The sequence below is a fragment of the Nerophis lumbriciformis genome, linkage group LG18 (assembly GCF_033978685.3).
Source record: "Nerophis lumbriciformis linkage group LG18, RoL_Nlum_v2.1, whole genome shotgun sequence".
NCBI classification, from domain to species: Eukaryota; Metazoa; Chordata; class Actinopteri; order Syngnathiformes; family Syngnathidae; genus Nerophis; species Nerophis lumbriciformis.
Window position 1 is genome coordinate 6,360,135 of NC_084565.2, and position 16,680 is coordinate 6,376,814.

The 16,680-nt window shown below is 41.6% G+C and overlaps 1 protein-coding gene across 3 annotated transcripts in view; it reads left to right on the forward strand.

Moving 5' to 3' along the window:
- The window catches only part of tbc1d23 (TBC1 domain family, member 23), a 72,840-nt gene that overhangs the window by 52,458 nt on the left and 3,702 nt on the right, over positions 1–16,680 (forward strand). For all 3 annotated transcript variants that reach the window (XM_061977541.2, XM_061977542.2, XM_061977543.2), the window contains 3 exons: positions 3,419–3,507; positions 3,579–3,714; positions 9,104–9,298. In XM_061977541.2, coding sequence (XP_061833525.1) covers positions 3,419–3,507; positions 3,579–3,714; positions 9,104–9,298 — 420 coding nt within the window. The remainder of the gene's footprint in view (positions 1–3,418; positions 3,508–3,578; positions 3,715–9,103; positions 9,299–16,680) is intronic.

Consider the following 16,680-nt stretch of genomic DNA (forward strand, 5'->3'; position numbering starts at 1 on the left):
GTCATTTAAGTACGGCCGCTTCATGTAAGGCGGGCTGCAGCTTCATGTAAGGTGGCATGGTGCGTCATTTAAAGCGACCCGCCGCTTCATGTAAGGCAGCCCATCCGCTTCATGTAATGTGGCATGGTGCGTCATTTAAGGCGGCCCGCCACTTCATTTAAATCGACCCTTCGCTTCATGTAAGGCGGGCTGCAGCTTCATGTAAGGCGGCATGGTGCGGAATTAATGCGACCCGCCGCTTCATGTAATGTGGCACGGTGTGTCATTTAAGGCGGCCCGCCACTTCATTTAAACGACCCTTCGCTTCATGTAAGGCGGGCTGCAGCTTCATGTAAGGCGGCATGGTGCGGAATTAATGCGACCCGCCGCTTCATGTAATGTGGCACGGTGTGTCATTTAAGGCGGCCCGCCACTTCATTTAAATCGACCCTTCGCTTCATGTAAGGCGGCCCGTGGCGTCATTTAAGTACGGCCGCTTCATGTAAGGCGGGCTGCAGCTTCATGTAAGGTGGCATGGTGCGTCATTTAAAGCGACCCGCCGCGTCATGTAAGGCAGCCCATCCGCTTCATGTAATGTGGCATGGTGCGTCATTTAACACGGCATGCCACTTCATTTAAACGACCCGCTGCTTCATGTAATACGGCCCGTTGCATCATTTAAGAACGGCCCGCCGCTGCATGTAAGGCGGGCCGCAGCTTCATGTAAGGCGGCGTGGTGCGTAATTTAATGCGACCCGCCGCATCATTTAAAACGGCCCACCGCTTCATGTAATGTGGCATGGTGAGTCAATTAATGCGGCTCACCGCTTCATTTAAATCGCCCCGCCGCTTCATTTAAGGTGGCGTGGTGCGTCATTTAAATCCACCCGCCGCTTCATGTAATGTGGCATGGTGCGTCATTTAAATCGACTCGCCGCTTCATGTAAGGCGGCATGGTGCGTCATTTAAGAATGACTTGCCGCTACATTTCATACGGCCCGCCGCGTCATGTAAGGCGGCCCCCCGCGTCATTGAAGTCGGCCCACCGCTTCATGTAATGTGGCATGGTGCGTCATTTAATTCAGCCCGCCGCTTCATTTACATCGACCCACTGCTTCATGTAAGGCGGCATGGTGCATCATTTAAAGCGACCCGCCGTTTCATGTAAAGCAGCCCACCACGTCGTTTAAAAACGTCCCGCTGCGTCATGTCAGGCGGCCCGCCACTTCATGTAATGTGGCATGGTGTGTAATTTAACACGGCCCGCCGCTTCATTTACATCGACCCACCGCTTCATATTATATGGCCTGCCGCATCATTTAAAAAACGACCCACTGCTTCATGTAAGGCGGCATGGTGCGTCATTTAAAGCGACCCGCCGCTTCATGTAATGTGGCATGGTGCGTCATTTAAGGGGGCACGCCACTTCATTTAAATTGACCCGCTGCTTCATGTAAGGCGGCCTGTCGCATCATTTAAGAATGGCCCGCCGCTTCATGTAAGGCGGGCCGCAGCTTTATGTAAGGCGGCATAGTGCGTCATTTAATGCAACCCGCCGCATCATTTAACACGGCCCACCACTTCATGTAATGTGGGATGGTGAGTCAATTAATGCGGCTCACCGCTTCATTTAAATCGCCCCGCCGCTTCATTTAAGGACGGCCCGCCACTTCATGTAAGGTGGCGTGGTGCGTCATTTAAATCCACCCGCCGCTTCATGTAATGTGGCATGGTGCGTCATTTAAATCGACTCGCCGCTTCATGTAAGGCGGCATGGTGCGTCATTTAAGAATGACTTGCCGCTACATTTCATACGGCCCGCCGCGTCATGTAAGGCGGCCCCCCGCGTCATTGAAGTCGGCCCACCGCTTCATGTAATGTGGCATGGTGCGTCATTTAATTCAGCCCGCCGCTTCATTTACATCGACCCACTGCTTCATGTAAGGCGGCATGGTGCGTCATTTAAAGCGACCCGCCGTTTCATGTAAAGCAGCCCACCACGTCGTTTAAAAACGTCCCGCTGCGTCATGTCAGGCGGCCCGCCACTTCATGTAATGTGGCATGGTGTGTAATTTAACACGGCCCGCCGCTTCATTTACATCGACCCACCGCTTCATATTATATGGCCTGCCGCATCATTTAAAAAACGACCCACTGCTTCATGTAAGGCGGCATGGTGCGTCATTTAAAGCGACCCGCCGCTTCATGTAAGGCGACCCGCCGCTTCATGTAATGTGGCATGGTGTGTAATTTAACACGGCCCGCCGCTTCATTTACATCGACCCACCGCTTCATATTATATGGCCTGCCGCATCATTTAAAAAACGACCCACTGCTTCATGTAAGGCGGCATGGTGCATCATTTAAAGCGACCCGCCGTTTCATGTAAAGCAGCCCACCACGTCGTTTAAAAACGTCCCGCTGCGTCATGTCAGGCGGCCCGCCACTTCATGTAATGTGGCATGGTGTGTAATTTAACACGGCCCGCCGCTTCATTTACATCGACCCACCGCTTCATATTATATGGCCTGCCGCATCATTTACAAAAACGACCCACTGCTTCATGTAAGGCGGCATGGTGCGTCATTTAAAGCGACCCGCCGCTTCATGTAAGGCGACCCGCCGCTTCATGTAAGGCGGCCCGCCGCTTCATGTAATGTGGCATGGTGCGTCATTTAAGGGGGCACGCCACTTCATTTAAATTGACCCGCTGCTTCATGTAAGGCGGCCTGTCGCATCATTTAAGCATGGCCCGCCGCTTCATGTAAGGCGGGCCGCAGCTTTATGTAAGGCGGCATAGTGCGTCATTTAATGCAACCCGCCGCATCATTTAACACGGCCCACCACTTCATGTAATGTGGGATGGTGAGTCAATTAATGCGGCTCACCGCTTCATTTAAATCGACCCGCCGCATCATTTAAGAACGGCCCGCCGCTTCGTGTAAGCGGCATGGTGCATCATTTAAAACGGCCCGCCGCATCATTTCATTCGGCCCACCGAGTCATTTCATTCGGCCCGCCGAATGTGTCATTTTACGTGTCCCGCCAGAGGTAATTGCACTAAAACTGACTTGGACTAGGATTGTTAGAGCAGAGAAAAGTGTGCTGGTAGAACTGGCAGGACAACAAGTCTCACAATGTTCTCCCACCTTCAAATCTTCTTCTTTTTTTTTTTCACCTATTTGCACTTTTTTAGCAGCATGTGTTTCCTGCCAGTCATTCTCAGAGACTGTGCTTCTCCCCATGTGGGAATATGCAAATGAGCGATGAGTATGCAAATGAGTGATGAATATGCAACGTCAGGTGGAGTCAATAAGTTGAGAGGTGAACAAAGTCTGGACTTCCTCCATCCCACCTTTCATTCTGTCTCACCTCCATCTTGCATGTGTCATGTCGGCCACATTAGACATGGACTAAGCCCCTCCCCTTGTGCCCGCAGACACGTCAGCAGCAGCGACCGGGTGGGCAAGCCGTATCGGGGCGTGAAGCCCGTCTTCAGTATCGGCGACGAAGAGGAGTACGATACAGGTGAGGCCCCTCCTCCCCCTTCCCCTCCCCCACACGCAACGCAGCTGACGCACACCCGGGCTCCCTTGCAGACGAGATCGACAGCTCGTCCATGTCCGACGACGACAGGAAGGAGATCGTCAACGTCCAGACCTGGGTCAACAAAGCGGACGTCAAGCATCACATCCCGTGCAACGAGGTCAAGGAAACGGGTCACATGTTCCCCAGGTCAGCCAATGACAGACGAGAGGTTTAAGTAAACACAAGGTTTTTGTTCCTTCTTTTTAATCCTTTTGTCAAAGCAGGCTTCGCTACACGTCTTAAAATGCAGTGAGTCAGTTACACATGTGGGAGTTTTGTCGGTGGATGTGCTAACTTACCGTGTTTATACGGTGCTGATATTGGAGCAGTGAGTCTTGGCCGATACGGATTTTGATTCGATTTGATTTGGTCATTGATATCAGAATCCAAAATACTTTATTTATTTATTTATTATTATTATTTTTAGGGTAGGGTTAGATCTTAAATGTAGTCCAATACTTGTTTGATGGATGATATTGAACCGATCTCACATTTAGATCAGGACATACTTACCGGTAGTTATAATGTAAAGTTAGCATGTAGCTCACACACTATATTAGCGTTGCCAATGCTCACCTAGCATGGGGTTATAATGTAAAGTTAGCAAGTAGCACTCATAGATATTCTAGTGTTACTAACCTAGCATGATGTTAAAATGTAATGTTAGCATGTAGCTCACATAGATATGGTAATGTTGCTAACCTAGCATGATGTTAAAAGGTCATGTTAGCATGTTGCTCACAGATATGGGAATGTTGTTAATCTAGCATGGTGTTAAAATGTAATGTTAGCATAGATATGGTAATGTTGCTAACCTAGCATGGTGTTGAAATGTAATGTTAGCATGTTGCTCACAGATATGGGAATGTTGTTAATCTAGCATGGTGTTAAAATGTAATGTTAGCATGGATATGGTAATGTTGCTAACCTAGCATGGTGTTAAAATGTAATGTTAGCATAGATATGGTAATGTTGCTAACCTAGCATGATGTTAAAAGGTCATGTTAGCATGTTGCTCACAGATATGGGAATGTTGTTAATCTAGCATGGTGTTAAAATGTAATGTTAGCATAGATATGGTAATGTTGCTAACCTAGCATGGTGTTGAAATGTAATGTTAGCATGTTGCTCACAGATATGGGAATGTTGTTAATCTAGCATGGTGTTAAAATGTAATGTTAGCATGGATATGGTAATGTTGCTAACCTAGCATGGTGTTAAAATGTAATGTTAGCATAGATATGGTAATGTTGCTAACCTAGCATGATGTTAAAAGGTCATGTTAGCATGTTGCTCACAGATATGGGAATGTTGTTAATCTAGCATGGTGTTAAAATGTAATGTTAGCATAGATATGGTAATGTTGCTAACCTAGCATGCTGTTGAAATGTAATGTTAGCATGTTGCTCACAGATATGGGAATGTTGTTAATCTAGCATGGTGTTAAAATGTAATGTTAGCATGGATATGGTAATGTTGCTAACCTAGCATGGTGTTAAAATGTAATTTTAGCATAGATATGGTAATGTTGCTAACCTAGCATGATGTTAAAATGTCATGTTAGCATGTCGCTCACAGATATGGTAATGTTGTTAACCTAGCATGATGTTAAAATGTAATGTTAGCATGTCGCTCACATAGCAATGCTTTTTTTGCTAACCTAGCATGATGTTAAAAGGTCATGTTAGCATGTTGCTCACAGATATGGGAATGTTGTTAATCTAGCATGGTGTTAAAATGTAATGTTAGCATGTAGCTCACGTAGCAATGCTTGTTTTGCTAACCTAGCATGATGTTGAAATGTAATGTTAGCATGTAGCTCACATAGATATGGTAATGTTGTTAACCTAGCATGATGTTAAAATGTCATGTTAGCATGTCGCTCACAGATATGGTAATGTTGTTAACCTAGCATGATGTTAAAATGTAATGTTAGCATGTCGCTCACATAGCAATGCTTTTTTTGCTAACCTAGCATGATGTTAAAATGTACTGCTAGCATGTAGCTCAGATGGCTATGCTAGTGTGGCTAACCTAGCAAGCTGTTACAATATAACGTCAGCATGGAGCTCACATAGCTCTGGTAATGCTGTTAACCTAGCATGGTGTTAAAATGTAATGTTAGCATGTAGCTCACATAGAATGATGTTAAAATGTCATTTTAGCATGTAGCTTACATAACTATGCTAGTGTTGCTAACCTAGCATTATGTTATAGTGTAATGTTGGCATGTAGCTCACATAGATATGCTAGTGTTGCTAACCTAGCATGATGTTAAAATGTAATGTTAGCATGTAGCTCACATAGATATGGTAATGTTGCTAACCTAGCATGGTGTTAAAATGTAATGTTAGCATGTAGCCCACATAGCAATGCTTGTTTTGCTAACCTAGCATGATGTTGAAATGTAATGTTAGCATGTAGCTCACATAGATATGGTAATGTTGTTAACCTAGCATGATGTTAAAATGTCATGTTAGCATGTCGCTCACAGATGTGATAATGTTGTTAACCTAGCATGATGTTAAAATGTACTGTTAGCATGTCGCTCACATAGCAATGCGTTTTTTGCTAACCTAGCATGATGTTAAAATGTACTGCTAGCATGTAGCTCAGATGGCTATGCTAGTGTGGCTAACCTAGCAAGCTGTTAAAATATAACGTCAGCATGGAGCTCACATAGCTATGGTAATGTTGTTAACCTAGCATGGTGTTAAAATGTAATGTTAGCATGTAGCTCACATAGAATGATGTTAAATTTTAATTTTAGCATGTAGCTTACATAACTATGCTAGTGTTGCTAACCTAGCATTATGTTATAGTGTAATGTTAGCATGTAGCTTGTATAGATATGCTAGTGTTGCTAACCTAGCATGATGTTAAAATGTAATGTTAGCATGTAGCTCACATATATATGGTAATGTTGCTAACCTAGCATGGTGTTAAAATGTAATGTTAGCATGTAGCCCACATAGCAATGCTTGTTTTGCTAACCTAGCATGATGTTGAAATGTAATGTTAACATGTAGCTCACACAGATATGGTAATGTTGTTAACCTAGCATGATGTTAAAATGTAATGTTAGCATGTCGCTCACATAGCAATGCTTTTTTTGTTAACCTAGCATGATGTTAAAATGTACTGCTAGCATGTAGCTCAGATGGCTATGCTAGTGTGGCTAACCTAGCATGCTGTTAAAATATAACGTCAGCAAGGAGCTCACATAGCTATGGTAATGTTGTTAACCTAGCATGGTGTTAAAATGTAATGTTAGCATGTAGCTCACATAGAATGATGTTAAATTTTAATTTTAGCATGTATCTTACATAACTATGCTAGTGTTGCTAACCTAGCATTATGTTATAGTGTAATGTTAGCATGTAGCTTATATAGATATGCTAGTGTTGCTAACCTAGCATGATGTTAAAATGTAATGTTAGCATGTAGCTCACATAGCTATCCTCGTGTTGCTAACCTGGCATGATTTTAAAATGTAATGTTAGCATGTAGCTCACATAGATATGATAGTGTTGTTAACATGTGTGTCCTTCCATCCCGCCCCTGATGTTATATTGTAGTATGTGATACATGACATACAGGTAAAAGCCAGTAAATTAGAATATTTTGAAAAACTTGATTTATTTCAGTAATTGCATTCAAAAGGTGTAACTTGTACATTATATTTATTCATTGCACACAGACTGATGCATTCAAATGTTTATTTCATTTAATTTTGATGATTTGAAGTGGCAACAAATGAAAATCCAAAATTCCGTGTGTCACAAAATTAGAATATTACTTAAGGCTAATACAAAAAAGGGATTTTTAGAAATGTTGGCCATCTGAAAAGTATGAAAATGAAAAATATGAGCATGTACAATACTCAATACTTGGTTGGAGCTCCTTTTGCCTCAATTACTGCGTTAATGCGGCGTGGCATGGAGTCGATGAGTTTCTGGCACTGCTCAGGTATAATGAGAGCCCAGGTTGCTCTGATAGTGGCCTTCAACTCTTCTGCGTTTTTGGGTCTGGCATTCTGCATCTTCCTTTTCACAATACCCCACAGATTTTCTATGGGGCTAAGGTCAGGGGAGTTGGCGGGCCAATTTAGAACAGAAATACCATGGTCCGTAAACCAGGCACGGGTAGATTTTGCGCTGTGTGCAGGCGCCAAGTCCTGTTGGAACTTGAAATCTCCATCTCCATAGAGCAGGTCAGCAGCAGGAAGCATGAAGTGCTCTAAAACTTGCTGGTAGACGGCTGCGTTGACCCTGGATCTCAGGAAACAGAGTGGACCGACACCAGCAGATGACATGGCACCCCAAACCATCACCCAACCATGCAAATTTTGCATTTCCTTTGGAAATCGAGGTCCCAGAGTCTGGAGGAAGACAGGAGAGGCACAGGATCCACGTTGCCTGAAGTCTAGTGTAAAGTTTCCACCATCAGTGATGGTTTGGGGTGCCATGTCATCTGCTGGTGTCGGTCCACTCTGTTTCCTGAGATCCAGGGTCAACGCAGCCGTCTACCAGCAAGTTTTAGAGCACTTCATGCTTCCTGCTGCTGACCTGCTCTATGGAGATGGAGATTTCAAGTTCCAACAGGACTTGGCGCCTGCACACAGCGCAAAATCTACCCGTGCCTGGTTTACGGACCATGGTATTTCTGTTCTAAATTGGCCCGCCAACTCCCCTGACCTTAGCCCCATAGAAAATCTGTGGGGTATTGTGAAAAGGAAGATGCAGAATGCCAGACCCAAAAACGCAGAAGAGTTGAAGGCCACTATCAGAGCAACCTGGGCTCTCATAACACCTGAGCAGTGCCAGAAACTCATCGACTCCATGCCACGCCGCATTAACGCAGTAATTGAGGCAAAAGGAGCTCCAACCAAGTATTGAGTATTGTACATGCTCATATTTTTCATTTTCATACTTTTCAGTTGGCCAACATTTCTAAAAATCTCTTTTTTGTATTAGCCTTACACAATATTCTAATTTTGTGACACACGGAATTTTGGATTTTCATTTGTTGCCACTTCAAATCATCAAAATTAAATGAAATAAACATTTGAATGCATCAGTCTGTGTGCAATGAATAAATATAATGTACAAGTTACACCTTTTGAATGCAATTACTGAAATAAATCAAGTTTTTCAAAATATTCTAATTTACTGGCTTTTACCTGTATATTACATTGGACAAGTACACAATTACTGTGTATAAGTCAAAAGTACACAAAAGTACTTTTTGGAGACTGTTGCGTCTAACCAGCTTTTCCTCCCAGGGAATTAAAGTCACTGGTCAATCCCAAGTTCTTTCGATGACATATATGCTGAGAAAGAAGGACCATCAAGACAGAATAGGAATATTATCAAGTTTTACTGAAACTTCAGGAGAACAACCCAGACCAATACATTCATACCGGCTTCTCAAATTGTTCTAACCTTCAAACGGAACAAAAATACTTCTTGAAAATATATAAGTGTGTAAATGAGAACATTGAGAACTACTCTCAAAGTGTTGTTTTTAATTACAGCCACCTGCTCGTCACGGCGACTCACATGTACTGCTTACGCGAGATCGCCTCCAGGAAAGGTTTCGCCTACATCCAGTCCAGGCAAGCGCTGAGCTCCGTGGTGAAGATCACGTCGAAGAAGAAGCACCCGGAACTCATCACCTTCAAGTTCGGAAGCAACAACTCTGCAGGGGTGGAGATCTCCGCAGTGGAACGGTACTTTCTCCTCATGCTTGTTAGCTTTTGAGCTCGTCTTGCAGGTAGACATATAGACATCTTATAAGTAGACGCGAGAAATTGGGCCGCCATCTTGAAGTGGTGATGGGGAGCCGGCGAGCAGCCTAAACTGACAGTTGACAGGTAGAAAACAAAGATGGTGCACTGCAAAAACTGAAATCTAAGTAAGATGAAATATCTCAAATAAGGGTGATACTTGCTTATTTTCTGTCTGATAAGATAAGTCTTCTCACTAAGCAGATTTCATGTTAGAGTGTTTTACTTGTTTTAAGTGTTAAATGATCTCAGTAAGATATTACAGCTTTTTGCTGAGATTTGATGACCTATATTGAGTAAAACATGCTTGAAACTAGAATATCAAGTGTTGCAAAGCTGTGTCATCAACACTCACAAGTATAAACTACTTCTTTAAAAGTAATAATTTCTTACTTCAAGCATGAAAACAAAAATCATGATGCCGGGCGCTTATCATTATATCAAGATAATGGCACTTTACTTAATTTAAGAATATTTTTCAACATATTGAGCATAAAGGTCTCCATTTTTAATTTATTTTAATTTATTTATTTATTTTATTTTTTTTATTGTCATCCAGCATCAGACATTCTTATCCATTACATCATTTTCACATACTGTACATCATATATCTGTTGTCTGCCCTAAATGTCAAAATATTTTTTGTTTATATCCTGCGATGAGGTGGCGACTTGTCCAGGGTGTACACCGCCTTCTGCCCGATTGTAGCTGAGATAGGCTCCAGCGCCCCCCGCGACCCCTAAGGGAATAAGCGGTAGAAAATGGATGGATGGATGGATCCCCAACCTTACCACGCCCCCTCCACCCCCCAAAAAAAGAAAGAAACAGCAAAAAAACAACAAAGTAGTATCTACAAATACATCAATTAAATAAATAATAACCGACACCAGCAGATGACATGGCACCCCAAACCATCACTGATGGTGGAAACTTTACACTAGACTTCAGGCAACGTGGATCCTGTGCCTCTCCTGTCTTCCTCCAGACTCTGGGACCTCGATTTCCAAAGGAAATGCAAAATTTGCATGGTTGGGTGATGGTTTGGGGTGCCATGTCATCTGCTGGTGTCGGTCCACTCTGTTTCCTGAGATCCAGGGTCAACGCAGCCGTCTACCAGCAAGTTTTAGAGCACTTCATGCTTCCTGCTGCTGACCTGCTCTATGGAGATGGAGATTTCAAGTTCCAACAGGACTTGGCGCCTGCACACAGCGCAAAATCTACCCGTGCCTGGTTTACGGACCATGGTATTTCTGTTCTAAATTGGCCCGCCAACTCCCCTGACCTTAGCCCCATAGAAAATCTGTGGGGTATTGTGAAAAGGAAGATGCAGAATGCCAGACCCAAAAACGCAGAAGAGTTGAAGGCCACTATCAGAGCAACCTGGGCTCTCATAACACCTGAGCAGTGCCAGAAACTCATCGACTCCATGCCACGCCGCATTAACGCAGTAATTGAGGCAAAAGGAGCTCCAACCAAGTATTGAGTATTGTACATGCTCATATTTTTCATTTTCATACTTTTCAGTTGGCCAACATTTCTAAAAATCCCTTTTTTGTATTAGCCTTAAGTAATATTCTAATTTTGTGACACACGGAATTTTGGATTTTCATTTGTTGCCACTTCAAATCATCAAAATTAAATGAAATAAACATTTGAATGCATCAGTCTGTGTGCAATGAATAAATATAATGTACAAGTTACACCTTTTGAATGCAATTACTGAAATAAATCAAGTTTTTCAAAATATTCTAATTTACTGGCGTTTACCTATATATATATATATATATATATATATATATATATATATATATATATGTGTGTGTGTGTGTATATATATATATATATATATATAAAAATATATATATATAAAAATATATATATATAGGGAGTCATTTATTTTTTTTTTTTTAAAGCAGTACAATCACTAATTTGAAGAATTAAAGTCAGGCTTATAGGGCGTGACATAATTGAGCCAGTTTTCCCAGTATGAAGTAAACTTCTCCAATTTATAATTAAATAAAGGCAGTTATCTTCTCAATTGTTTCTTTCTACCAAGAAAAGTGCACTTGTTATTAGTGAAAATATACTTATTTTAAGGTATTTTTGGGTTCATTGAAATTAGCTCACTTTACTTGTTTTGGAAAGTCTTGACAAGCCGGATTTTCTTGATAATTTTGCTTACTTCAAGTAAAATATCCCTAATTTTTGTATTATTTTTTTTTTCTTGTTTTTGAACACTGACTTTTTGCAGTGTGTTCAGCGTTTTCCTGCTCAAATGAGCGGACTGTTGAAAATAGGAATCGGGGGGAGATTACTTTTCACAAGTAAGATTTAACATTAACGTACTATTGATTGTATTTTGTGAAAAGAATATTACCACAGAGTTGAGAAGGAGCAAAGATCTTCAATAGTATTGAAATCCTAGCCGCGAGCAAACACGAGTATGACCATAATAGAATTGCTTGTCGATGAAATTAATTACATTTAAAAAATGTCATACTTGAATAACATAAAGTTGAAACTAGAGATGTCCGATAATGGCTTTTTTGCCGATATTCCGATATTGTCCAACTCTCAATTACCGATTCCGATATCAACCGATACCGATATATACAGTTGTGGAATTAAAACATTATTATGCCTAATTTTGTTGTGATGCCCCGCTAGATGCATTTAAGAATGTAACAAGGTTTTCCAAAATAAATCAACTCAAGTTATGGAAAAAAGTGCCAACATGGCACTGCCATATTTATTATTGAAGTCACAAAGTGCATTTTTATTTTATTTTTTTAATGCCTCAAAACAGCAGCTTGGAATTTGGGACATGCTCTCCCTGAGAGAGCATGAGGAGGTTGAGGTGGGGGGGTAGGGGAAAGCGGGGGGGTGTATATTGTAGCGTCCCGGAAGAGTTAGTGCTGCAAGGGGTTCTGGGTATTTGTTCTGTTGTGTTTATGTTGTGTTACGGTGCGGATGTTCTCCCGAAATGTGTTTGTCATTCTTGTTTGGTGTGGGTTCACAGTGTGCCGCATATTTGTAGCAGTGTTAAAGTTGTTTATACGGCCACCCTCAGTGTGACCTGTATGGCTGTTGACCAATTATGCATTGCATTCACTTGTGTGTGTGAAAAGCCGTAGATATTATGAGACTGGGCCGGCACGCAAAGGCAGTGCCTTTAAGGTTTATTGCCGCTCTGTACTTCTCCCCACGTCCGTGTACACAGCGGTGTTTTAAAAAGTCATACATTTTACTTTTTGATACCGATAATTTCCGATATTGCATTTTAAAGCATTTATCGGCCGATAATATTGGCAGTCCGATATTATCAGACATCCCTAATTGAAACCTATGGTGGCATCATGCCTTCAGTGTGCATATTGTATATAGTTTTCTGCAAACCTATGACATTTTCTATTTTGTCATCATTATTTTGTCAGAATGCTTCATTTGTATGTGAAAATCACAAAGAAATCTTCTGGGGGAGGATGACGCCCCTACAAAGGTTTGGTTTACAAACTTTCAGCCCCACCTAAAAACAAAATTCACCAGCCGCCACAGATTATGATGCATTCTCATTTTAGGCCAAATATAAGACAAAACTTTCTTAACAGTATAATTGTAACCAGGTATAAGTCTTCAAGTAACAATATTCAAATACTAACATTGTTGGGTAAGACCAGAATTTGCTTTTATTCTGAATCCAGTGAAACAGATTGGTGGTTTTAGCTGATATAAAGACTTTCAGGTGTTTATATATGTTTATGTTTAAGTATTTGGCAGACGCTTTTATCCAAAGCGACATCCATACAAAATACATATAAAACAATCACTGTAAACATTATCATTTAAGGGTAATGTAATGCAAATATCAACACAAAGTGTCAAGACAGAATAAACTCTGCTGCTGCAGCAACAGAGATACAGTCTATAACAGGGGTGTCAAACTCAAATACAGAGTGGGCCAAAATGTAAAACTGAACAAAGCCGCGGGCCAAGGTTGAACAAATGAACCTTTTAATAGGGACCCAAACAAGTTTTGCATTGAATATTGAACAAGCAAGGCTTATATAACTTTATAGTGACATGCAAAATCCAGTTTCAAATAATAATAAAAAAATATCAATGGCATATCAAATACAATTTAAATAAAAATGTAATGCCTCTTTTCTATTTGCAGCCTCCTGAGGTAAATATCAACATTAACTTTTTCCACAGGCTAATAAATTAGAAAATAAAATAACAATGAATAAACCAACCATTCAGGACTTTAAACTGCTCAGTTTGCAACACACTGATCTAATCTGATGTGCCCAAGCCTGATACCTGCCATCTTTTCTTGGATGCTAGTTCATTAATGTCGGGGCTCAGGCTTTGAGCTGAGGCAACCTTCATTATCCAACGAAGGTGTTCATCAGTCATTATATCTTGTAGTCTTGGGGGCGTGCCTTAAAGGCACTGCCATTAACGTCGACTACGAGCTGTCGTCACGTCTGCTTTTCATCCATTCTAAAAACGTGCCGGCCCGATCACAAAATATGTGTGGCGTCTGTATGCTCAAACATGTGAATGCAAGGCATACTTAATCAACAGCGATACAGGTTACATTGAGGGTGCCCGTATAAACAACTTTTACACTGTTACAAATATGCGCCACACTGTGAACCCACACCAAACAAGAATGACAAACACATTTCGGGAGAACATCCGCACCGTAACACAACAAACACAACAGAACAAATACCCAGAATCCCTTGCAGCACTAACTTTTCCGGGACGCTACAATACACCCCCCCCCCCCCACACACACACACCTTGTAGCGTCCCGGAAGAGTTAATGCTGCAAAGGGTTCTGGGTATTTGTTCTGTTGTGTTACGGTGCGGATGTTCTCCCGAAATGTTTTCGTCATTCTTGTTTGGTGTGGGTTCACAGTGTGGCGTATATTTGTAACAGTGTTAAAGTTGTTTATACGGGCACCCTCAGTGTAAACTGTATCGCTGTTGATGAAGTATGCCCTGCACACACTTGTGTGTGTGTGTGTGCGTGCAGAAGCCGCACATATTATGTGACTGGGCCAGCACTCGTTGGACTGGATGAAAAGCGGACGTGACTATTATTGGGAGGGACAGTGAAATTGGAAATTGGGAGTCTCCCGTATGAGAATTGGCAAGTATGAGAATTAGCGGTGAATGAGGTGTTACCGCGGCACCGCCGCTGTATACAATCGGCGGGCCAAGTGAAATTACACGGCGGCCCAAATTTGGCCAGCGGGCCAGAGTTTGACACCCATGGTCTATAAGATATATAGATATCTAATGTATTCATACATTGTTTATGTAGGATATACGCATGTATATATAACCTAATCATATTGTTTCTTCAACTTCAAAATAGCTGACCCTTTTTTTCCCCCTTCTCTGGGATTATATTCCCAGTTTTGATCTTGGACGTCCGGTCACTTATAGCCAGAGGTGGGACCAAGTCATTGTTTTGCAAGTCACAAGTAAGTCTCAAGTCTTTGCCCTCAAGTCCGAGTCAAGTCCCGAGTCAAGACAGGCAAGCCCCGAGTCAAGTCCAAAGTCAAGACTGGAAAGTCTCAAGTCAAGTCCTAAGTCCTGCATTTTGAGTTTCGAGTCCTTTCAAGTCCTTTTAACCACAGACTAATATATTAACACAGATTGTGTAGGCTTTTCAAACGCTGTATTTATTTATTAAAACAAGTGCATTTTAAATTGCAGGAAAGAAAATTGTGCTGACATTGCACTTTATAATAGCACTATTAACCAGTCATTTTAAACATTAACTCATTCCTTTACAGAACAAACACATTAAAAAATAAAGTGCAAATGTACTTATTTGTACAAAAGTGTTAACATTGAAAAAACATGACATATACGTGAACACAACAAAAAAGTTGTACTTTTTATATGTCAGGGCCCTATGCTGCATTGCATTTGCAAAAGACCAAATTAGCCAAGAGTCTGTCAGTCATTTGTGCACGATGGGGGCGTAGTATGATGCCACCATGGCTGAAAACTCGCTCCACTGGAGCACTGGAGGCAGGCACTGCCAAGACTCTCATGGCCACTCGGAACAGTGAAGGAAGAGTCTTCATGTTCAATGCCCAGAACAAAAGGGGGGAGAGAGTTGTTTTGGGTTGGTGCACTACTTGTAAGTGTATCTTGTGTTTTTTATGTTGATTTAATTAAAAAAAGAAAGAAAAAAAAAATTATTTCTTGTGCGGCCCGATACCAATCGATCCACGGACCAGTACCGGGCTGCGGCCCGGTGGTTGGAGACCACTGAGGTAAACAACCAACAGTATGTCAGAAAGCTAGCTAAAACGGTACACATATTCATAATATAGTATACATTTTAACTGACCTTTATTTTACTATTTTTGTCTTTTTTTAAGTGGCTAAAATACGCGGTGCTGCTGACCGCCGTCTAACGTTACGTGTGATATATTGACTAACGTAACCCTGCTTAAAAAAAAATCACTGAACAAAAAGTATGAATAAGGTAGTGAACTGCAACAGATTCCCGTGTTTGCAATAACGTTATAACGTTAGCAGTGAGTTTACAGCCTCACTGATTTAACTACACAGCAAATAAAAGTCACGTTACTTAGCCAATAAACGTTATCTTACATTCAAAACTTACCGTTCTTTGTGCAACTTCAAATGCCGGACGAAGTTGGAAGTTGTTGCCTCTCCATCAGTAATTTTCGAACCGCATGTGTTGCATACTGCAAACCGTTTTGTGTTGACCACCTCGTAATTTTTATACGCAAACGAAATTATTTTAGGTATCATTTTTTTGTTCACTGGCGTGTGGTTTGGACATGTCTTCTTCGTTGGTTGTCCTGCAATTTGATTGGATGAATGCTGTGTGATGAAAACAAAGTAGATCTAATTTGATTGGCTGTTGTACTGAGACCACACTAGCTGACACACGCAACGCTGATAGACAAGTACACAATGAAAAATACGGAGCGCTCCCGAATAACTTTTTCATCTTTGGGTTTTGGGGAAAGTAGCAAGTCATGTCAAGTCATGTCAATTCAAAAGGCTCAAGTCCAAGTGAAGTCACAAGTCATTGATGTTAAAGTCTAAGTCGAGTTGCAAGTCTTTTTACAGTTTGTCAAGTCGAGTCTAAAGTCATCAAATTCATGACTCGAGTCTGACTCGAGTCCAAGTCATGTGACTCGAGTAATATTCTATTACTGTTAAGCAAACTATGAATAATAAAACATGTGTCCTTTATCATAGCTGCACGTATGACAAAAAAAAAAGGTGTGAAAATCAGTGGTATTCAGTGAGGTAAGATG